At 39.4% G+C, this 23,946-nt stretch overlaps 2 protein-coding genes across 3 annotated transcripts in view; one reads left to right on the top strand and one right to left on the bottom strand.

The window, feature by feature from the left end:
* Positions 1–24: 24 nt before the first annotated feature.
* Positions 25–7,836, bottom strand: LOC119738468 (nucleolar protein 12-like). Its single transcript, XM_038213373.1, has 5 exons — positions 7,642–7,836; positions 6,858–7,009; positions 5,437–5,576; positions 3,026–3,192; positions 25–1,355 (listed from the first exon to the last, which is right to left on the bottom strand). Exons 1-5 carry the CDS (start codon positions 7,722–7,724, stop codon positions 1,157–1,159), a joined length of 741 nt encoding a protein of 246 aa, XP_038069301.1. The 5' UTR covers positions 7,725–7,836; the 3' UTR covers positions 25–1,156.
* A 283-nt stretch (positions 7,837–8,119) lies between these two features.
* The window catches only part of LOC119738724 (TATA-binding protein-associated factor 172-like), a 48,058-nt gene continuing 32,231 nt past the window's right edge, over positions 8,120–23,946 (top strand). The window contains exons 1-11 of one of the 2 annotated variants that reach the window (XM_038213660.1): positions 8,120–8,536; positions 13,118–13,241; positions 13,910–14,024; positions 14,526–14,690; positions 16,117–16,289; positions 17,280–17,422; positions 20,847–20,973; positions 21,464–21,622; positions 22,250–22,345; positions 22,648–22,824; positions 23,390–23,530. In XM_038213660.1, coding sequence (XP_038069588.1) covers positions 8,526–8,536; positions 13,118–13,241; positions 13,910–14,024; positions 14,526–14,690; positions 16,117–16,289; positions 17,280–17,422; positions 20,847–20,973; positions 21,464–21,622; positions 22,250–22,345; positions 22,648–22,824; positions 23,390–23,530 — 1,431 coding nt within the window. In that variant the 5' untranslated portion in view covers positions 8,120–8,525. Of the gene's footprint in view, positions 8,537–13,103; positions 13,242–13,909; positions 14,025–14,525; positions 14,691–16,116; positions 16,290–17,279; positions 17,423–20,846; positions 20,974–21,463; positions 21,623–22,249; positions 22,346–22,647; positions 22,825–23,389; positions 23,531–23,946 lie in introns of those variants that run through there. The other variant, XM_038213659.1, reaches the window with a different exon arrangement.

The raw sequence follows: 23,946 nt of genomic DNA, 5'->3' as shown, positions 1-23,946 counted from the left end.
ACCCAGCAGGGATATCCTCCTATATTACAATGCATTAAAAAAACCTACTTGATTATTTCAAAAGTTTTATTTCTGTGCCCCTAACTGCCCTTCCTGTTTCTCCCTGTACCACCCAATTGCCCCAGATTTGTTGGTTTGATTCATCAGAAAATAAATACAATGTAATACAATGTAGTGCAGGTGGTAACTGGTTAAATCCACAGGCATGCAACTGGGAATTTAGAAAATACAAGGAAATTCCAAACCACACAAGACTTTGTACAGTGTTTCTCAATTTGTAATTGAAAGTAAAAAGAAGTAAAAGAGAAGTAAAAAAAACGAGGAAATCAGCGGATCCAAGGAAAAGTTGCATGCCTGAATCCAACTCCCAGACTCTATCCAAAACCATCATATTGTCTTCATCCATCCTACTGCAGTAACCGATTGGCACGTTATATTTGGAAAACTTGGTACATCAAGCTCATCAGTGTTAAAAAAATGTATCCATCAAAAAAATGCAAAACCCACTCACCAGAGCTCCCACGTGTCTGGGGTTGTTCTAAAATCCCCTGGACCCCCACGACCCCCTCAACCCACAACCCCCTCGACTTACGTTCAAGCCCCTCAAAACACAGTCCCTCGACCAGATCAAGCCATGGAATGTATCATTCGCACTTGCCCCCTTTTCACAACATCTTACCAAAACGAAAAATGTTCGATCTTGAAAATGAAGCATCTGGTCGAGGGAATGTTTAGAGGGGCTTGAACGTAAGTTGAGGGGGTCGTGGATCGAGGGGGTCGGGGGTCAAGGGGTTTAAGAACAACCTTGTGTCTGGGTCGTGCCCAGTACAGAATACCTTTATCATCATGTCTTAACTACTCCCTAGGGTGATTTACTGGGAACCGTCCTCATCCTTGCAAATTCCAACACCATATGGTGAACTGTGCACATAAACAGTTGGACTCTGTTTAGTTGTGCTATGCCTAATCCCACGTAAAGCACAGGCAGTTTACTAGTGCAGTACCAACAAACCCTGGTATTGGAGTCTGGCTGGTTGGGGATCACTAGGATTACAAACCATCATTTCCTAAAAGTCCTTCTGAGATCCAGTTGCAGGATCTGTCACGTAAGAGTGTCAACGGGTGTCAAAAAAAGTTCCTCTCTATCCCAAATATCTTATCTCCGCTTTCCGCTGTGCCCTCCTCGCCTGTTACCCCTCTGCTTTTTCCCCCGATGACCGAGTCGTTTGACCCCCCTGCTTTCTGTCTCCTTGTGACTACCCTTGTGACCACCCTTGTGTCTGGCTGATGAGGAGCCCCCTCTGTGCCCTGTTCTGCTTCTGTTGAGTTTGCTCTGTAGCTTTTGCAGTTTGGAGCTGCAAGACAAAAATAGTGGCAATAACATTTTGTGGAAATTGTGGTTATATTGAATTATGTCTTTCTGTCTACTGAAATGACTGAGAAACTTCCTGTTCTGATTACAAATTAAATGGAACTCTCTCAGATACATGTATATTCTGAACAACAGTCAGTTGCAATATTTGCATGATTAAAGGTAGAGTATATCATTTGCAGATATTTTCAATTATTGTTGAAAAGCATACTTGATTTAAAGATAGAAATGGCACTAAACTCCCTGTGAAATTATTCTTTCTGGCATGCTGTCATTTGAAGAAAACAAAAAGAAAGTCATTTGCAAAGATGCATCTAAAGTTAAGATGCATTTTTGGAAATTCCCGTTAGTAGTTTTTTTAAAATTCAGCAAAGCAGTGAATGAATGCGCGCAAGCGTTGACACGAGGCACATGCGCGCGCAGTTGCTATAATTTGTCAGTTCAGTGCGCGACATCGGATAGCTGCAATCGGCTAAAAGAGAACGTGTTCCGGACGCTGATTTTGGGCGCAATTCAAAACATGACTCAGCAACTTTTGAATTGAAATCAAGATCCTAGAATATTGTTTTCTCAGAATATACAGCATTCACTGAGCTAAAATTTCATCAGGTTAGTTGTTAAAAGCACCCTTCTCTAGATTTTGAGCACTTTTGTTGCTTCAAACGAAAAAAATTCACAAATGACAAATGATATACTCTACCTTTAAATACAGAGAGAGTTGTAAATAATTCGGTCACAAGTCAAATCACAAGTCCAGTCACAAGTAACAGTGGATAAACAATGGCACATAAATCTGTCACAATCATTTGTATAGCTGGTCACTTGACTTGTTACTGGATGACTTATGATTGACTTATGATTGACTTGTCTAAAGTACAAATACATCATTATTCACCCTATTAAACTAAAATAAGGTGGATGATAAAATACACTTTTCAAAAATAATTGTTTTAGACAGGGGAACAAATTCTAACAGACAATTTGTGTTGGTAAAAAAACATCAAATTGCTTGATCATAATTACTTTAAAGGGTCCATGAAATGAATTTTTTTCTGAGGATTTTTGTGACTTAAATACATTTAAAACAGCTTTCTTGCCATGTAACTATGACTTGCCACCTCCTTTGCAGCAGTAAAAGGGAGAAATTTCAACATTTTAGTTTTTATGCTAATGAAAGTTTCCATATTCATGAGCCAAAGCGTGATGTCATTCAAGGCAGAACAGCAATGTCTCCATAGCTTTGTGTACAAATATATATTAAACTTTTCTTCATTTTCTCGGAGTAAGTTCCACTTTTTACTTGTTTATCATGTTAAACAGCTTGTTTGGACGACAGTAGATGCCAATATTTCTTCAAAACTTTCTTTTGTGGGTAATTTTGAAGAACTAATTTTTGTACTGTTCATATGCACTTTTGACAAGGAGTTCCTTGTGTGACAAAAGCCAAATAGCGCCCTCTTAATGGTATTGATGAAAGGATTTGCTAATCATTGAAAAACTACGATTTTTTTGTCACTTCCAATGCAAACAAGTATTAAGATCTTGTATGTATTGTTGCAACACATAGTAATGTGCATGAAAACAAGGTGAGCTGAATTTCCACTGCATGTTTCCTTTAAAAAACATGTTATGTGTGCATTTGTACAATTTTACCTCTTTTTGTTGCTCTGAATTTTCCTGTCTTTGGCTTTTGTCTCCTTGGGTACATCTTCGTTATTATCCTCATCACTTTCATTTTCATCGTCATCATCATCGTACTCTGCTAACCCTTTGAGTCGAGACAGTGCGTTTTCTTCGACATCATCATCTTCATATTCCACCTTCCCAAGAAAGAAATCATAAAACAGAAATCATTGGCATTTTTAATCTACAAAGTTTGCCTTCATGAGGTCTTACATTGTGCAAGCTGCCTGCTACATTCACTGATAAGGCCAAACACCACAATTAAAGAATATTGCTTGCAAATGAACAAATTCCTCTTAGACACATTATCAGTAACTTGATTACAATATCATCACTGGAAGTCAGAATGAAAAATTACTTTCCTTATTGTTAGGATTTCCATTGGCTTTCATAAATAGAATGATAGAGAATTACAACTTTCTAAAAAAAAATGGGAAAATAGAGTCTTCTGTTCTGGATCCAAGATTCTGAATTTACTGTCTGATGGGACATTGTTTTGACTATTGATAAATCAACACGAACTTCACAAAGTGGTAAGTGGTAGGTTTTTTAACGATTAATCATTCAGACAACAGCTGGTCCAGTCAAAGTTTATAACCAAGTTAGGTTTTTAAATTGGGATTAATTTTATTTTACTGTTTCTTGTTCTATTGTTAAGCGCTTTGAGGAATCTTTGATTATATTGCGCTATATAAATGCTGTTTTATTATTATTATTATTATTAAGTTTCCACATGTAACTATGTCCCCATCAGCGGTATAAATACGAAAATAACTTAACCCACAAGGTGTATTTCTGTAAGGACAAGTAAAAAAATAAACCAGCTTCTCATCACCACCCGCTTCCTTTTTTCCCAGCCGCCTCCTTTTTCTTTTCTTTTTTTAAATTCATACACTTGACTTGCAATATATTTTGCACATATATTGTCTTTTTATTGGTTTTCTGCAAAATTGTACCTATGTAGAAAGAGCGACAGCCCCTTTGGACACAATTTGTATCACCAAAATAATCTAGACAATAAGCCATTTGCGAATTAAATTCGAGTAACATCTGGTACCCTGACTTGCTCGAATGCTTGGCACATTTTTACTTCGAATTCTCCAGACAAAAAAGACTGTTGCTATATCACGTGATTCGGGGCAAGCCTTAAGCTAGCAACCCCCAGCTCCGGCATGGTCTGGTGTCTTTGTGCCATTCTTACCCATTGTGAACAATGTATTGATGCTGAGCGTCTCTTACGTAACTATGCAAGAGCTTGCCCCGAATCATGTGATTAGCAACAGTGTGTTTGGTCTGGAGAATTCAAAGTTAAAATGTGCCAAGCTCTCTGAGTAAGTCAGCGTACCAGATGTTATTCAAATTTAACTCGCAATGGGTATAGGTTATTCGCAAACTGCTTATTGAAGAATCCATACACCATCTTGGACAAAAGAGAGGGAAAAAGAAAGAAAAACAAGAGCGCCAGCCTCCTCCATTTAAAAAAAAAGGATGGATGAGAAATTAGTTTATTATTTTACTCGGCTTTATTAATGTGAACATCATATGGTTTGGGCAAAATTAGTTAAAAACAGTACAGCGCACCGATACTGGAATTTGTATCCTTGCGGAGTCATTTCTTTGTTCTCGTGTACTAAAATTTTAGAGTTTGAAAGTGTAGTTGCAAAATGCTGCTATTTTAACCAGAATTAATTTCCTAGGCTGAAATTCGGACTTAATATCCCTTACATAAAATACTTCAATTTGCAACGGGTCAACACACCTTTAAAATACCTACTTTTTGTGTAAAATCCATATCTATTTCGTGATAACCTTGCGGAGACTTGTTCACCTATAGAAATTGCCCTGTGGAGACGTATACAATCTTCTGTTCCCTATTATGCACATGTCTCCACAGGGTACCGTGTACCAGATCACTGTGTCACATGCATGCCCAAACCAGTGTAACACTAGAGTATGAGTACTTCACTAGCTCCCATTGTGTAGTCCACACAAACCAAACAACAGTTCTTTAACCCTCCTATGCAAACATACATTCTGTACCAAGTTGTCCTTGCAGTCAAAATCAATCAAGTGACTGTTTTCGACCCTTAAGAATTCCCAGCCCACATAAAGCAGGAATGACTGACTGCCTTGGACTGATTAAGTAACTTGATTAATGATACAGCTATGCTTTGACTCCGGGTGAGTGATAAAACTGCTGTGACCACAACTTGCCTGCTTTATCTGTTGACCCAGTTTGACTAGACACAGTGCTTGCTTGACATACCAGTATGATCTGACTACTGGTGACTAGCCTTTGTTAAAAGTATAGCAGGGGAAGTGGAAGTGAATTTTGACTGTACATGACAGGTTAACAGGTTCTAAGAGGGTGCATAACCCACCTTGTTCTCCCCGATGCCCCCGTGGGCAGCCAGCAGATCCAAGGCTTCTACTGTAACTCCCCCGACTGATTCCACAGTGACTGTGTGTTCTGCATGGTCAAAGACTATGGGCTTGCTATCTTTCACTTCTGTAACTTCATCTGAAATTGACACAAAAAAAAAAATTAAAACATGAAACAATGACATCAGCAGCATTGTAACGAGTCACTGATTTCTGTGACTCGAGTCGAGTCATTTTAAAGAAGGCGGCGTTCGAATCCAAGACTTTGTTCAGAAATCGCCAAAAGCCAATGATGAAACAATGAATTGGAAAATGTGTTTGAAATTCGGTTCCTGGATAGTATTTTGTGCGTTCAAGAACCATGAGGTGGGAGTCTGTGACACGGTGTATGTTTGTACACGACAAGCGGCTGCTGTACCATACTGTATTGGCAAAGTGACTTGAATATAAATTTTGCACGGCAAGTCATTGCAAATATTTTTCGCAAAGTTTTGCTTTTATTTTTAGGACTCGAGTCTTATTAGCCTTCGCTCGAGTCGAGTCGAGTCTTCTGATGAGGGACTCGAGTCGAGTCGAGTCATTTGCTCGCAGTGACTTGAGTCGAGTCATCAAAAATTTTGACTCTAGTCGAGTCATTGACTTGAGTCATTACAACTCTGGACACCAGCAAAGGGAAAGTTGCGGGAGACCACCAGGAGAAACATCTGAATGCAGTGCCGACAACGCAACACTCCCATGCACCAGACTGGGACCTCGAGTGCAGAAAAATGTGGAAAACAAATTTGGGCCAACTTTGCTCACTCTTTAGCGAACAAACTTCTCCAAACTTTCCATGAGGCAAAGACCAGGTCCTCAGTGTTTCACCAGCCAAGTTTGAGGCCTCATTCAATTTTAAAGGAGACTTTTCTTCAATATTTTGCACCTGAGAGTGAAGCCAAGTGATTTGAGTTTGAAGCCTAAGACTAGACTGGTACGTGTCCAACTGCTTGAAAAGACTGACCTCTTCAGTAGTCTGGAGGTAGACTATGGAGAGATGTATAGAAGCAGAGACCGGTACCAGATGTTTCTTTTGACAGTGATGCTGTACTAAAAGGGGTGTTGGACTAGTTGTTTCATGTGCCAGTCTATTTTCTTGTATTGCATGTTTTTACTATCTTCAGTTTCGGGACTCTCATACACAGTATTGAGAGTCCAACATTTTTTGACTAACTTTGCACTATCCGCCCGTTCACAAGTACCCCCTCACCGGCAAAGAAAGTACAGTTGGGGGTGACCGACCGACGCCATCTTGCCCGACTGCAATTTTGCCGCGACGTACGGCCACCACTAGCACTGCGTGTACATACAACTGAATCCCCAGGTGTGCGAAAGTGGTCAAAAGCACCCTACTCCTGTTTGCGCCCAGAGCACATATACCCACCAGGGAAGTTCAGATCCTTCCATCCAGCCTGCCTGGCTTTCCTCGTCTCCTGCCTGATTTTCTGCTTCTCTTCCTTGTACTGCAGCTCCTGCTGCTCTCGGGCGACCCGTTTCCGTTCCTTCTTCCGCTTTTGAAAGCCGCTCAAGAAATCTCTGTGTGGCAAGGAAAATCAAATTATAGCTGTGAAGAATCACAGAATTCCGAAAGACCAGTATATAGTAAAATGTTGTGGACATATCTTTTACCTGTTTTTGGACAAATGGTAGCATTATTTTATTTCTATTCATTACAATATTATTAATTGCCAAATGTTTCTCTGCCAGCTTGTTTTTTTTTCTTCCGTGTATGGTCTCTGGGCAAGAAGTGGGAATGGCGCTGTGTGGACACATTCATAAGAGCCAGTGGATGATTTATCTTTACATGTGCACAATGCCTCTGGGAATGGCAGGGATCAAACACAGGGATCTTTTCTCAAAAATTAAAATAAAAGCAATTTTTCACTTGTTAAGTTGTTTGTGCCCCCCCCCCCCCCCCCCCAGCACAGCAGTAACCTCTCTGGATCAGCCCTTGATGGCATATATGCCATCAGTAGCACTAGCAATATTATAATGTACGCAATGATTAAATTTGACTGAAGATGTCAAGAAGGGAAAGTGGCTTTACAAGTGAATAGCCTAAATCATAACAAAATTTAACATGATACAATGAGGGCGCACTTCATGATCAGTGGTGCCTAGCCTGTGTGCTTTTTTTTTACCATTTAGTCATTCACAACAACATTTACCTCCTTTTCTCTTCATCAAACACCAAGTGCGTCTTGGTGTGCCGATTTTTCGGATGTTTTTGTCTAAACTTGTCCGTTGGCATTATAAAGTAAAAGACGAGTTTCTTAAATAACGTAAATTATAACAAACACTCGAAGACACACGTGTTCACTTCTCGTTCACCTAAACGCGTCAAAATATCTTGATTTGCAGTCAGAAAACAGACATGGCGCAAGCACAGCTTTTGTCTTGATGACCTCTTGCGAGGGTCAATAATTTAAATATTTTATGTGCGTTCCTCCGCTATATTTCCGCTTATCTCGGCAATGAGCCAATCAAACGAAAGTGTTTGGGAACGTGACTGCAATAGTAACCAATGAAATGTCATAAATGCTTAGATTAGATTAGGTGTCATTTGTGAGGTTAGGTGTCCAGTTTATTATCAGCAGTCGGACCCCTACATGGTCATAATGATGTATTTCATTTTCATTTGGGGATCCTGGGTGTCAGACTCGTCAATGACGGTGTTGTCTGAAACGGGAAATTCTTGAAATTGCCGTAAAACGGACTGATATCTCTGCATAACTATTCCACATCAGATTGATCTGAGTAAATATAGAAAGATAACCGAAGTGTGGATGCTTGTGGTCAATTACATGGTCATTTTTCCGCGTGGTTTTTATGTTTGCAGTGTGGTAAAGTGTTGATAATTTTATCGTCTGCATCTCTTTTCGCTCCATCCACTGCATGCACGTATTATCGTATACTGCACACTGACACTGTTGACAAGTTGTGCGTGCACAGTTTCTATGGGAGTTGTGTTGGTGGTGGATAAGTCCTCAGTAGGCTCGGTGCACAACAAGCATTCAACCTTCATCGAGAACCCCAACATTTACTGCTTACAATGACAACAAGGTAAAGCATTATGACATGCACAAACAATACCAACAAATCATGTAACGAAATACTTCATCATCACTTTATTTTTCCTTATCCTCGACCCTCCATTATCTGCGCAGATAACGCTTGCATATGCGCGCGCGTTGTCACACACAAATTGAAGGTAAATGCGTAGAAAAAGGACCGCGTAGCTTAAGGGGGGTCTGACGATATATTTCTTGAGCTAAGTTTAACTTTTGAGTTTTGGTGAATAGAGCCTGAAATGAAAGTTCAACCTTGGTGCCGCACTTCTGGACCCCTCTGACATGTCTAATAGTAATAGGAAAATTAACATGCAAAAAATATAAACTTGGCAATTGTTTTTGGTACACTGATTTCTTACGAAAATCATCCCCGAAAAAGGCAGGCCTTTGTAAAATTGTTACTAGCATCTCAATTTATGGAAACTGAAAAATCGCCTTTGATATGTGAAAGAGAAACATCGTGCCAAAAAAGACCTCTCACTTCCGAAAAGCATGACTAAAATACATGTGGACTAGTGGAACTTGGTGCAGTTGTGCAAAGATGAAAATGTATAAATTAATTTTGTAACGGTCATTGGTGAAAACTGAAACTTCATTAGGAGACTAAAATGTCTTTCACTTCAGGACAATTTTTTAAAATAAACTCAATGAGCATAAATTACGAAAAAAAATCTACAATGACTGCTGATATTAGACTGCATTCAAGCCAGCCTGACTAAATCTAGAAACCATCGGCTGTGGGTAGGTAAATCTTCTCGCCGCTATACATTTTCGTTCTCATGCAAGTACGCGATGTGGAAATAAAAATGAACGAACAAGGAGACCTGGGAACAAAAATGACGGATGTGAAATGTCATAAGTAAAATGCATTTCTACCCATTTCCAAGTTATTTCTTAACATTTTTTCTTGAGGAACACCAAGATAAAAACATGAATGTTTCTTGGGGTGATTCTGGTTAGAAATCATTCTGTCAAAATTATAGCTGGTGAAAAGGGCACCCCTGTGTAAAATGCCCATGGCAGGCCGAGGGTCCGGAAGCTCGTCGAGCGACCTTTCACTTTCAGGCTCTATTAGGCAGCCATTGTTACTTCGCTTATTACTACTAATAGTAATACTAAACAGCTAGAGCTCCTTTTTTCCAATTTTGTTTTTGGTCGGTCATATTACTGGGGCACTAGAACTCCTTTTTTCGAACTTTAACTCAAATGGTCAGTCTTACTTTTTGGAATTTTGTCAAAATTTGAGAAAAGGAGTTCTTGCGCCCGAGTTACTACGTCTAGCTTAAATGGAAGTCTACCACTGCGAATGTGTTACTTGTCAATCGAATGGTTTTCGGACTTTACTCTCCTTTGAAAAAAAATACTTGTACAGAGCCATGAATTAGGAAGAAAAATTAAATCTACTTAATTAAATAAGTACATGTAGGATTTGATTTTGAAAACAATAAAAGTAAGGACATTTTTTGGGGGGGAAACTGAAAACAATATCTCACTCACATTCAAACCCTGCACCTTTGACACTTAATATAATATGACTTGATTTTTCATCTCAGTTTTCATGAAGGAACAAATTTGAAGTACCTTACCCATGAAAATGTTGGAAAACCACCTTGATTTGAGTAAAAAAAATTATGACCAATTTAGTGAATGAAACAAAAATTATCAAATGTGACTTGACTAAACAGTGCAATGCTTGACTTTTAAAAAAAGTTGCAAATTATGAGTAACGATTGGCATATGTCCAAAAACAAAAATTTGGACCATGTCTTTGATTATGACATTTCTGGAATTTTGTTTTCAAATGAGCAAGACTACTCTTCTCAAATAACGGGCATATAAAAAATGTGTGGAAAGATTTCACCCCTGAGCAGGGTATCAGAGGTCTTGTTCTTTTTGTTCTCCAAAAAATTCCCGCATTAGACCCCATAAATGCATTATTAATTAAGGTGGAGTTAGAGGCAGCACCGTCGCCAACTCCGGGCAAAAGGGGGGGGGGGGCCACAGTACAAACTACATGTAGGGGGCACACCACAAGAAATAACACACTTGTAGATAATTGTCATGCTTATGGATCTTTGCCGATGGGGGGGGGGGGGGGGGGGGGGCGCCCCCTGGCCCCCCTTGGCAATGGGCAATAGTTTTGTATCACTGGGGCAAGGCCCCCCCCCAAAAAAAATAGTTCTGCTTCCGATTACATGGCATTTGAAATTGAAAATAGGGTAGGTAGGGAACCTTTTTGGGGGGGGGAGGGGGGCTATTTTGTGTGTGTATGATCATTTGGAGGTGTCTGCGTGTAGTCAACGGTAAAAGGTAGTAATTGATGATTTTCAAGTTCTTCCCTCATTTTTCCCAAAACAAATTAGAGTAGGGGCTGTCAAAATAGGGTAGATACATGTAGGGTAACCGGAAGCAGAACTATTATTTTTGTTTGGCCTAAGCATGAGTAATTTTTTGTGCATCATTAATATTGATAAATTGAAAAAAAAAGAATGCCCTTGGAGACACCCACAGGGTCTACATTTTGTAATTGATGGTGTCAATTAATTATCCAACTAAATGAAACTGAACTTTGGTGACATTATCAGAGGTTGATAACATGCATGACTTTTCCAAAAGTGACCTACTTCACTCTGTGTTTGTGTAATACAGATTGTATAAACAACTTGTACCTGCAGTGACAAGCACTAACATCATGAACACACTTCAATATGTTTGAGAGCAACTGAAATCATTTTCAGGAAAAGTCTGCCGGATGGAAATTTGAGAGAATTTTTGAATGAGTAAATTTCAAGGACTTGATTGTATGAAACAAACATTTGCATAAGAAAATGTGAATTTCATGATGAACAATTTTAGAAAAGTTTTGAAATCTTACTTATGTATGTATCCTCCTACCCAAAAAAATGTTTGACAGAGAAAAAGTAGGTTCATAAAATGTGTAGATAGGCCTATACATGTCACGTTTTGCCTATAGATGCATTGTTCCGATGTATGTTTCATGCTGGACTTTATAGGTAATATATATGACATTTGCAAAAAACAAAACTACCAAATTATTATGAAGTACATATACCTACTTGACTGTAAGTGAAAAATAGTCTCAAGCATCCTGTGAAATCATGGCGCCTGGTGTGATGTCTGTATTCCAGAAAAGTGGAATTTTTGTATCAATTTCCAATGATGGTCGGCCGACTATCATTGGGGAAAAATTACCTTTTTTTTCAAATACTGCCCCCAATTTACAAAATTTAGTTATTCCACATTTTGTTTGCAATCGGTTACACATCCGTGAATGGGTGCAAGCCAGCTGGTCTGGTTCCCTGGCCTGACAATTTCCCGACTTCTATACATTTCTCTGTTTTGTCTAAAGTAGGGTCAGGGAACCAGACTGCAAGAACAGCATTTTCAAAAATAAATTGTCCATCATCTCTGAATGCAAAACTTTAAATAGGTCAGTGTAACAACATTTTCTATAAACTACTAACCCCCAAATCCATCGATTACAGAAATTTACAACAAAAGTTAATGTTTGTCTTCCTCCATTATCTTTCAATTTGTTTTTTATTTCATCTGATATTGTCTTCAAATATTAGATCTGTATCAAAAATGTCTTTAATTTTTTAATAAAGTTTTTGCTAGCACGAACCCAGCCTACTTTATTTTGTTTTGCTTTTACACGTAGGCGAGAAAGAGAGAGATAGAGTCAAGCAAAATAACACATGTATGCAATGCAGCTCATTATCTTCTTCCCACTTACCATGTGAATTCCCTGCCTGGTGATTACGGCAAAAAAAAACACCCTAGTTGTGAATAGTCTGTGGGCGGGCTTATGACCCTGCGATTTTCTTACTGTAAAGAGTAATTTGATAGGCCATTGTTGGGGGTATACTGTGTTGTTCATTGATGAGCTCCGAAACGGAGTATGCCAGAAATTTCAAAGGAAGAAAGAAAGGCAGGAATCTGCTGAATGGAGAGCATCTCATCTTAATTTTTAATGTGAAGCTCAGATGACATAGTAATTGGTCACTGCATGTAGTGGGCGGACTTAAGAAACCCTTCTGTGGGTGACTAGCCCAAGCCCTCCCCCCCCCCACCCACCCCTTACGTGAATCAACAGAGGCCCAGGAGTGGGGAATATTCATCAATAGCAGCTACTGGCTTAACATATCAATTTACCTATTACTTATGACAGTCTTTGACCTCAAGTAATTGCTACCTACTTTTGTAGCATGCTGGTCACTGTGTAACTTGGATCTACGTGTATATTGTACGTGGGTGATGCTGTGAATAATTCATCAAACGAAACGGCAACAGAAAAACATCTCCCCCAAATGGACCATTTAGATATACTTGAAAATGTACGAGGTGTGAAACTTTGAAAAGTATAAAAGAAAGGGCCTGTGAACAGTTCTCCTTACAATGTACAATCAGCACAAGAAGTACTCAGTCATTGTACATGTTATATGCACAGACTTGCAGGACTTTGATAAAGTGCAGGCCTGAAGCGTTTGATGACATTTGGTTTTCAAATTGTCCTGTTATTCACAGCATCTGTTATTATGTCCATCTGCAGATTGGATCGTCTGTTCCTTCTGTTGGACACCGGGTCCACCCCAGTCACCCGACGGGCGGCCGCCCAGCAGCTGGGGGAGGTGCAGAGGCTCCACCCACATGAGCTCCACAACCTTCTAGCTAAGGTGAGTTCAAGTGAACATTCTTAACTCAAACTCGCTGAGGATCCTGGAAAAAAATCAACCGGATTTTGGTGGATTTTACAGGCTTTAGAACGGGAGAGTTCAGCGAGAACCATAATCAGTTAAAGGCACATCAGGATCATTTGCATTTATCCCAAAAGTACCTAGCAAATTATTATCAAAAACGTCTTTGGAATTGTAAGATCGTGAATATTGTTACTTTTATCCAAAAGCTTATTTGAAATTTTGAGATCCTATTGTTACTTGACACCCCATGAAATTACTCTGTCTGGCTTGCTGTCATTTAGAAGAAATCCTGAATTGTAGGTGATTTACAACGATCGGTGAATTGACCAATTGTTGGAAATAAAGAGTTCTATTGACGAAATCGTGTTTCGTGATCAAACATTTGAACATGGTTTTTCACTGTTTTCTCAAAAAGTGTAATATCCACTGGGTTCAGGCGGTCATCTGCGGGTAGCACACCCTGATATTTCCGGCCTCGCTTGATACGAGCAGGTCGCAGATGAATATATTTCCAGCCTTGCTCGTTCCTTGTTTATGCGTCATCCATTCCAAATACTGCAAAACCTTTGCATGTTTACACGTCATCCGACGTGAACTGGTTAAAGGACATTAAGCATAATGGTAGATATTATTTTGTTTTTCAGATTCACTTTTATTTGAGAAGTTCCACGTGGGAAACCAGAATAGCAGCTGGTCATGCCATAGAGGCTGTAGCTAAGCATGTACCTCACTGGGCACCCATCAAGAAGATCAAAGAAGGTAACTCACAGGTGTTACATAGTTGTTGTTTCAGTTTGAGAAGTCTATTGACATGATTGAGTTACAGAGTTACAGTAACAATGCTACCGATGTTACTCAGCTGAAATCGTAAGATTTTGCATAAGAAATTTAAAGTGGACTGCATGCACAAGTATACTGGCTTGCACATGTGCACATTCATAATGCAATAAGTCATACTAACCTAAATCAAACACGCGCAAATCAGTAGGCACACAGGGTTTTCCCCTACCCAGAGCTTTCAAAAGTAATCACAAAGCACCATCTGGTGTTTTTGCACCGAGTCAATAAAAAATTTTCAAACAATTATCCACTAGGTATAGGTAACGTCCAGGGTTTGCAAAATATGCATGCAAGCAAACTAACACCTCAGTAATGACTTTTATTTGTTTTTAGATTACTTCCTAGGTTTTCAGTAAAATACCTTGGTTGATCACAAGAAATGTTACAAAAGAAACCCATTATCTTAATGCCTTTCATCAGAGGGTGCGTCGGGGACCGCAACACCACGTATCGCCACACCTACCCACCAGCGGGAGGCTGACCAGCTGAGGTTTGACAAGTTTGACGTGGGTCGGGTCCTGAGGCACGGCTCCTCCCTGCTAGGCTCAGCAGGAACTGAGTATGAGGTGGAGGTTGAGGACCCAGGTGAGTTTGGAAGGAGTGAGGTTTTCTTGAGAGAGCAGATGAAATTGGAATGAGTGATGTTTCCTTAAGGAATCAGGTGAGGTTGGAAGGAGTGAGGTTTTCTTGAGAGAGCAGATGAAGTTGGAATGAGTGATGTTTCTGTAAGAAAACAGGTGAGGTTGGAAGGAGTGAGGTTTTCTTGAGAGAGCAGATGAAGTTGGAATGAGTGATGTTTCCTTATGGAAGCAGGTGAGGTTGGAAGGAGTGAGATTTTCTTGAGAGAGCAGATGAGGATGCAATGAGTGATTTTTCCTTAAGGAAGCAGGTGAGGTTGGAAGGAGTGAGGTTTTCCTGAGAGAGCAGATGAGGTTGCAATGAGTGATTTTTCCTTAAGGAAGCAGGTGAGGTTGGAAGGAGTGAGGTTTTCTTGAGAGAGCAGATGAGGTTGCAATGAGTGATGTTTCCATAAGGAAGCAGGTGAGGTTGGAAGGAGTGAGTTTTTTTTTGAGAGAGCAGATGAGGTTGCAATGAGTGATGTTTCCGTAAGGAAGCAGGTGAGGTTGGAAGGAGTGAGGTTTTCTTGAGAGAGCAGATGAAGTTGGAATGAGTGATGTTTCCGTAAGAAAACAGGTGAGGTTGGAAGGAGTGAGGTTTTCTTGAGAGAGCAGATGAAGTTGGAATGAGTGATTTTTCCTTAAGGAAGCAGGTGAGGTTGGAAGGAGTGAGGTTTTCTTGAGAGAGCAGATGAGGTTGCAATGAGTGATTTTTCCATAAGGAGGCAGGTGATCATGACGAGTGAGGTTTCCTTGAGGAAGCAGATGAGGTTTAGAAAAGTGACGTTCCCTTAGGCAGAAGGTGAGGCTGAAGGAGTGAGTTTTCATTGAGGAAGCAGGTGAGATTGAAGGAGTGAGGTTTACTTGAGGAACAGGTGAGGTTGTCTTGAGGTAGCATGTGAAGTTGAAAGGAGTGAGGTTTCTTTGAGGAAGCAAGTGAGGTTGGGGGATGAAGTATTCTGAAAAAGCAGTTGAGGTTAGGAGGAGTGAGGATTTAGTAAATTATGTATACATGAGTAGGGCCAATGCTTTTCTATATTATCAGAGTCTTACCTTAATTTTACTTGTAATATTGTATCGTGTTCTACACGTAAATTGCATCGAGGATAATTGATACACTGTGCGAAAGCGAATGCTCATTTGTGATTTCACTTCAAGAATTTTGAATTGAGTTTAAATAAGTTGAACACATTTGAACTCCTTCTCATTTCATGACATCTTGTTAGAGTTTGCTTCACACTTCATGAACACTGCCTCCTGACTGAAGTATATTTTCATAGTCATGCATCAGAGATTCATGATTTCCCGGCATGATCCATTCAAGCTCGGTATATTTAAACGGAATAAACATGTCATTTTTAAAAGCAAACTCTCTCCCCTCTAAACCTGGTTAGGTTTGGACCCGAAGGAGAGACTCTCCAAGCAGAGACGACTGTTGCAGAAGCGTCTGGGCCTGGATGTGGGCGGAGTCCTGGGTATGGACTCGGAGGAGTTGTTTGATGATGAGGACCTGCTGGTGAAGAAGGAGACGCCGTCCGGAGCAGACAATAATACTCTCAAACTTCCCGTAGGTTCTTGTTTGCTGTTTTTTTCCTGTTTTCATAGAGTTGATCAGTAAAGTACTTGTAGGTCAGTTTGGTTATACATGTATACGTTTACATGCTTTTACAGATTTGGTTGTCTATTTGGTTGGCTATTTTGCACACACATCCTTAAAATGCAAATTACAAGGCTTGAATATTCTTATATAATTTTATAAGAAAAGAAAAAATATCAAAACGTCATTGTGACAAGGCTACCCTAACTTATCATTCGAAACCATTTAACAAGTTGCCACACGATTCCGAAGAAAGTCGGACAAAACTGCTTACAAAATGGCGGGCGGAGGTGATTTGCTGATTGTTTCGTGACCGAAAAAATAATACTCAAACGGCTGTTGTAATTGCTGTTATCATCCTCGTCCAAGGTATTTAGATTATTAAGTTTCGTGAAATCGATCGTTAGCTTAATGCACAGATTTGTCACCAGTAATCGCCAGTGACTTGGTTTTTAGGTTAAAAAGTTGAGTAAAAATAACAAATGTAGACAGCTAATAACATGAGTGGGGTGCTGTGGTCCAGTGGTTACGGTGTTCGACTCGTGTGCCGTGGTACATGGGTTCGAATCCTGACGGGGAACATGGTGCTTGTGCTCTTGAGCAAGGCACTTCACCATTATTGCTTCGTCCTTCGGATGGGACGTAAAGCTGTAGGTCCCGTGTGTTGTGTAATGCACGTTAAATAACCCAGTTTCACTTATTGCTAAGAGAAGGGGTTTGCCCTGGTGTTTCTGGCAGTGGCTGCAATATGCGCCTCAGCATTTTGTAAACCCTTATAAGGTGCTACATAATGGGCCTCGTAATTTCTCATAAACTTCATTTACCTGTCTTTGAAAATAGACATTATTACCAACGCCTTCAGTACCTACTTGTTGGTAGATACGTGCGCTATATAAAACTCCGGTATTTTAATATTATTATTATAGTGGTAGTAAGATAACAACTTTTTTTGAATTGCAGACCTCTGCTGCTGACATTGTCGCCCAGGAGATGGCACAGATGGGTGCTGGCCTGAGCTCACGGGAGAAAAACCGAGCCAAGCGTAAGGCCAAACTACTCCTGAAACAACGCTCCAAGGAAAACAGTGACGCAATGGGTTCAAGGTTAGTGTGTTCAATAGGGGAAAGTGTGTCTAGTGGTTATAGGGTTCATGACTCGTATTTTGAGGGTCAAGGGTTCAAATCCAGCTTCTGGCTTTATGTTGTGTCAAAACAATGTCCTTAATTAAAACTTAAATTCTGTCAATGGCTTCTCTGAATAAGTATCATCAAGTAGATTGACTAAATAGATGATTTTCATTGTATTTTTGTGTTGAACATTTTTTTAGTATTATCATAAAGACAAAGAAAATTGAACCAAGTTGTGACCATTGTAACGCAAGTTTTCATTGACCTGAATCTTGCAGGTCATTCCCATTCGTAATCGTCACACTGCGTAGGCTGCAAGTTGAACAATACTGTCTAGAATTCCCCATCAGAAGACTCCTGCTGTTCTAATTATCATACTCACACCCCCTCTCCCCTTTCAGAACACAGAGACTTGCCAAACACAGCGGCATATCAGATTTCGTTTTCCACAGACAGTTAGGTGCGTCTGAATGGGGGTTGTAGCCTACACAGTTATGCAAGATTTCAGAACTAAACCGTCCAGCTGTAGAGAAACTGGATACTCGCGTTTAAAGGGAATTTGAATATCGTTTGCAAGGTCGTGCGTCATCAGATTATATTGTTCTGAATGGGAGGGGGGTGGAAAATGGAGTATTGTTGGTTTTTCTTCAGTTTTGTGATTGGTTGGAATGTAACAGGCACGTCTCAAAACAGTATTAGGTGTCAGAAATCTGAGGGATTGCCCTCCCAAGTATTTTAGTCTTTTGTCATGAGTACTGACTAATAGTATGGGATTTTTGTACTTACTAAGTGAGTCAGGTGTTGCTTAGCTGATGAAAAATAACTTATGTGTTTACAGTAACCTGACCTACCTGGATTTTTTGCGCCCAGATTGCTGACCTCAAACTTTTTATTGCCAAATTTTCCCAAAAAATTTAAGCTACAGCCCATCATTTGCAGCTATCCAAAAAGTAAACGACAAAATTGTTGTTGAAAAGCATACTTGTTTTAAAGATACTAATTGGACTAAACTCCCTGTGAAATTATTCTTTCTGGCAAGCTGTCATTTTGAAGAAAACAAGGATCCAAGGATGCATCTAAACACAGCGCACGATTGCTATATTCATCGGTTCAGTGTGTGACATCACGTAGTTGCAATCGAGTTCATGAGAACGTGTCCTGGACACTGATTTCAGGCGCAATTGAAAACATGACCCGGCAACTTTTGATTTGAAACCGAGATCTTAGAATACTGTTTTCTCGGAATATTCAGCATTCACTGAGCTAAAAATCATCAGGTTAGCTGTTTATAAGCACCCTTCTTTAGATTTTCAGCACTTCTGTTGCTTCAAACAAACATAATGCGAAAATTACAAATGATGAACTGAACCTTTAAAATAAATGTTTGGAAAATTTAGTCTTCCCTATGTGATTCTTAAATATGTAAAACAGCATACCAGTAATAAGGGAATAAATGTGTGCTCTGGAGGTTTTTATCACTCGTTTAATACCGCTTAGAGTCTGGGTGCTGATAATTACCCGAGCCGGAGGCGAGGGTAATTATCAGCACCCAGACTCTAAGCGGTATTAAACGAGTGATAAATACCGACCGAGCACATATTTATTCCCATTCATAAATACCTTATCCGTAAAAAAAATTCAAATAATTCGTTCAAAAAATCCCGATTTTGTTCAACAAGTTCACTTCATGCTTTTTGAAACATCCCTCTAGCAAAATAATGGAGTGTTCAGCTGGCGAGTAAGATGTAAACAACCCTTTTATGGAGATTGACGCGCGCGTAACATGTTCTGCGCGATGTCACGCAGAACGCACCTGGGGCGTTGCGTTTTGAATTTAGAACTATAAAATTCTGACTCGCTTGTAGTGTTGCGCATGCCTACGTGAGGATTGTGAACATTCAACCAATGAAACGGTAAGAGGCACTGGATTTTTAGGAGTCCACATTTTATTGTGACACTGGAAAAGTGTTTAAGACCAGCTAGCCATGTCTTTATCATCCGTTTAATACCGGCCACGTGACGGGCTCTCGACCAATAGGGATAGCTAAACTGTCTGAGGTATTTATGAATGGTATTTGAAGTAAAAAAAGTAAGTATAAAATTCTGTCAGACAAACATAAACAATTTTTTTGCCACATTTTCCCCCAAAAATGTAAAAAGTAGGTTTTGAAAATAAAAAAAAAGTCTTTCCTGTGTGAGTTCTTTGTGTTAAACAGAATACTGTTGAAAGTGTATTACGGTAGGTACAAAAAGTAAGTATGACAGACTGACAGACAAACATAAAAAACTTACAAAATAGAATTAGTTTACCTGGATAATTTTTAGGGCTTTACTGTAAACGCAGATTGTGTTGGCCTTAATCTGGTATATTATGGGACCTAGTCAAACATGTCAAATAGGTCACTTGTTGAACTGCAAGTTATTGACAGCATGTCTGTGTTTGATATGGCATTGCTCACTGCAATCTTGTGTGAAGATGTTTTTCTGTAATTCTACACGGGCGTTCAATGTGTGATATAAGATTGCAGTGCTTTCAAAGCATTCTTAGCCAAAGCATGCGAAAATGTAATTGAATCATGGTATGGTGTAAATATGAAACATTAACAACATAATAGACCCTTTGCATTCAGGGGCCATCTTTGAGCTGTGTACATGTATTTGTTGTTTTAATTCAATAACAATGAATGTGCATGAAGTCTTCTCATGTTTGTGCCTTTGAAATGAAGGCATGTACCTCAAACATGGTTGCAGTGCAAAGAATCTATAAGAAAATTATAAAGCGGACATGAAACTTGTTTAAGGAACAAACTTGACAAGGATGAGTAACTCTGAAACTAAGAGAACAAACAATAAGCCAGTTTGATATTCCTACTGCGCATGTGCACATCTATATTTGATGATTTGCCTTTCGGAATAAGCAATTCGCCGTATGTGTGCCAAACTAAAAAGGGGTACCACCAACATTTCTGAAATTGTCTCATTCCGAAGCAAGCATTTCATAAAGTTTGGATAGCGAAGTATTTTTTTAGACGTTTTGTATGCCCCAACTTGTATCGGAACAAAACTTTCCATTGATTTTTTTATTGCATGAAACATTGCAGAATGCAGATTCGGTTACCAATACCATGTTCCCGGTAGAGTTGTGTGCATTTACCTGCTGTGTTTACCCGAAATCAAAAATCGTCAAATTTGTTATGCATATGAGAAGTTGGAATACCAATTTGGCTTATTAATAATAATATTTATATTATCTTTTTTTTGTCAATAAGAAGTCAGGAAACTTCTTCAGCGATCAAAATTGACACTTGACATGTATAAATCTAGCCCAAACCTAACTGCTTAACTAATAACCATTACTATCAGAGCATACAGAGTCATTTTGGTCTTTGTTGATTTTCAGTATGGAGAGTGTTGGTGATGAGCCAGCTAATAAAAAGTCCAAGATTGTCAAGATAGCCAGCCAGTCCTCATTCTCAGACAAGCAACAGTCAGACCAACTGACAGACAGCAATGTTTTTTATGAAGAGGTATGCCATCCTCAAATATTCACTTTCGCCTTGCATGTGATGCAATGTTATCGATTATTAGTTCAACATTTTAATATCTCTCTCTGAAAACGGGTAGGAAATAGTCTTTTAAAGTTCTGTCCACGGATCACAAAAAATTAAGTGTTCTTTCAGAAAAATCAAAACAAATCACATAGGAATGTGTGTGAATTGTTTACGTTTTGCTAAAAGAACGCACACTTTTTTGTGATCCGTGGACAGAACTTTAAAACGGTGCTTGTGTTTAAAGTTTCGTAAATTGAAAAGTACCTGAGGGATTTGAATGATTCTTGTACTTAAAGAAAGCTTATGAATTGGTCTTTCATATTCTAGATTTTGAAAGTGCTACATGCAGAACTTCACTAAAACAATAATCCCGACATGTAGGTTTCATTTTTTTTTTACTCACTCTATACTTGTACTGGGAATTATTGAAACTGATTAAACCTGATACGCTACATTTCCCCCCTAGCCTGGTGAGTGGCCCTTTGCCTCATTCTGTGAGCAGCTGAGCACCGATCTCTTCCACCAGTCTTGGGAGGTGCGGCACGGAGCAGCTACCGGCATCAGGGAAGTCATCAAGGTGCACGGCCAGAGCGCTGGCAAGTCTGTGGACCAGCCTTGGGACCAGGTCGGTATCTTTGAAGTCAGTTTCAGGCACCAGTCCTATCATCAACCCATGGAATACCGAAGTGAATACGTCACGCGCACAAAATGTGTGTGAAAGACATTAGCGCGTGATTCAGCCCGTGAACCAACACGCGCGTACTCCATTCGTTTGCACTACACTTTCTGGTTCTTAATGACGTCACACTTCGGTATTCCATTATGGGCCATCATGAATCAATCACAAGTCGATCACAAGTCCAATCACATCTAAATCACAAGTTAGTCACATGTCAATCAGAAGTTAATCACAAGTCATCACAAGTAAATTAAAAGTCAATCACAAGTCCAGTCAAAACTCACAAGTCAATCACAAGTCATCCACCCACAAGTTGAGTCAACATCTATTCAAATGAACTGTTACAAAGAGATCATTTCCAATGTAAGTATTTTTTTTCTTCAAAAACTGGTTTTCAGGTTGCCCTTTAGTAACTATTGGTTTGTTGAGTAAAATGGTCAACAAAGCAATAGATCAAGGTCAAGGTCAGAAATAGATTAAGTTGTAAGTAGATAAAGGCCTCTTGAATCTTCCAAAAGGGATGATGAGAAAGTTTCAAATGCATTTATGTATTATTTTATTTTTTAAATTTAGCAAGAGAGTTTGAATCAGATGTGGATGGAGGACATGGCACTGCGACTACTCTGTGTTCTGACATTGGACCGTTTCGGGGACTTTGTCTCAGATGAGGTGAGACATGCCAAAGGACTTGAAGTAACATGATGCTTCTTATTATACACACCTTCCGTTTCACTGCATTCTAATCATATATATTATGATAGCTAAAACAGTCAGTGACTAGGGTTTTGCATCGGGGAAATATATATTTGTTCAAAAAGAACAAAACCCAATGTATTCATTTTCATCTCCTCAGCACACACAAAATCCAGTAACTATTTTTTAACTCTGTTCATTAATCTGCCATTTTTTAAAATCCAACCAGGGTTCTCTAACAGATAATTCTTTTTTTACATTTTTTTTTTCGGTCCAAGGTTGTTGCCCCAGTAAGAGAAACCTGTGCCCAAGCCCTAGGGGTTGTATTACACCATATGACCACCGTTGGTGTGCAGGGTGTGTTAGGGGTCTTGCTTCAGCTACTGTCCCAGGACCAATGGGAGGTCAGGCACGGCGGCCTGCTGGGGATGAAATATCTGCTGGCTGTCAGGAAGGTTGGTTGATAACTTTTCCAGAAAAAAATAAACATTGTAATGGCACAATTTGTTGAAGTGAAACATGCTCATATCAAAATTAATTGTCATTTTGAGGGTTACATTTATGGCTTGGTATGCCAAATTTAGACACTCTAGTGCAATTCAATTTTATGTTTTTACAATTTTGTTTTTAATCAAAATTTTCAAAGCAAAACAAATTTGAAGAAATGCTAATTCGGCAACGTGTCACAGTATAGGGCAAATTTAGTAACAAGGGTCATTTTCTGAAATGACTTTCCAGGCTTATATACAAGATAAAAATCTCACAGATGAAAGTTTTTGAAACTTAAAAAAAAGGTCATATTTAGTGGCATAATAAAATTTCCAATTGCAAACTTTGTGCAAAGCATATCCATTTCCTTGTTTGGCTTTCTTCCTTTTGAAACTTGTTTAATTAGTTCTGCCGTATTGTATGAAAGCATTATTACCCAACTTATAAGTTCAGCATTATGGAAAAGCGTCCAAAGCTGCTAGATGAACACAGCTTACAAAGATTTACCAATATGTCCCCCCCCCCATGCAGGAGATGACAGATGAGTTACTGCCAGCAGTGCTACCCTCCATCGTACGTGGTCTGCAAGACGTAGATGATGATGTCAGGGCAGTAGCTGCAGCAGCGCTCAACCCAGTAGCTGGAGCTCTAGTTAGAGTGTGTCATGCCCAGGTAAACACTGATAACCCCGTGCATGATTAAACTGCACTTTTGCGTCCTTTCTTTTTCCTTATTTTGCTTAAATATTTTTCCACAAACTATATTTTATTTTTTTCTCAATCAACATAACATAAGTCTCGACTATATGTTTCTCAGAAGGAATTTGGCATTACAAAGATGTTAATTTTAAAACTGGGTTTTGTCCATCTACACATTTTTTAATAAGTTCTGTATCCCTGGTGTTGTCCAAGATTTGTCTGAAGTTCGGAAGTTGAACTTAAATGGGAGTTGAACTACTGACCTCTTGATAACCAGTTCACATTTCGCAACCATTTGACCATGGGGTCCGCTGGCCGCAATTGCTTATTCTGCAACCAATATGGTCAGTGACCATAATGCGCATGCATCAGTAACGGAATGGTTCTCGG

Source organism: Patiria miniata, unplaced genomic scaffold (genome assembly GCF_015706575.1).
Source record: "Patiria miniata isolate m_02_andy unplaced genomic scaffold, ASM1570657v1 HiC_scaffold_3, whole genome shotgun sequence".
NCBI classification, from domain to species: domain Eukaryota; kingdom Metazoa; phylum Echinodermata; class Asteroidea; order Valvatida; family Asterinidae; genus Patiria; species Patiria miniata.
This window is presented reverse-complemented; position numbering and strand designations above follow the sequence as displayed.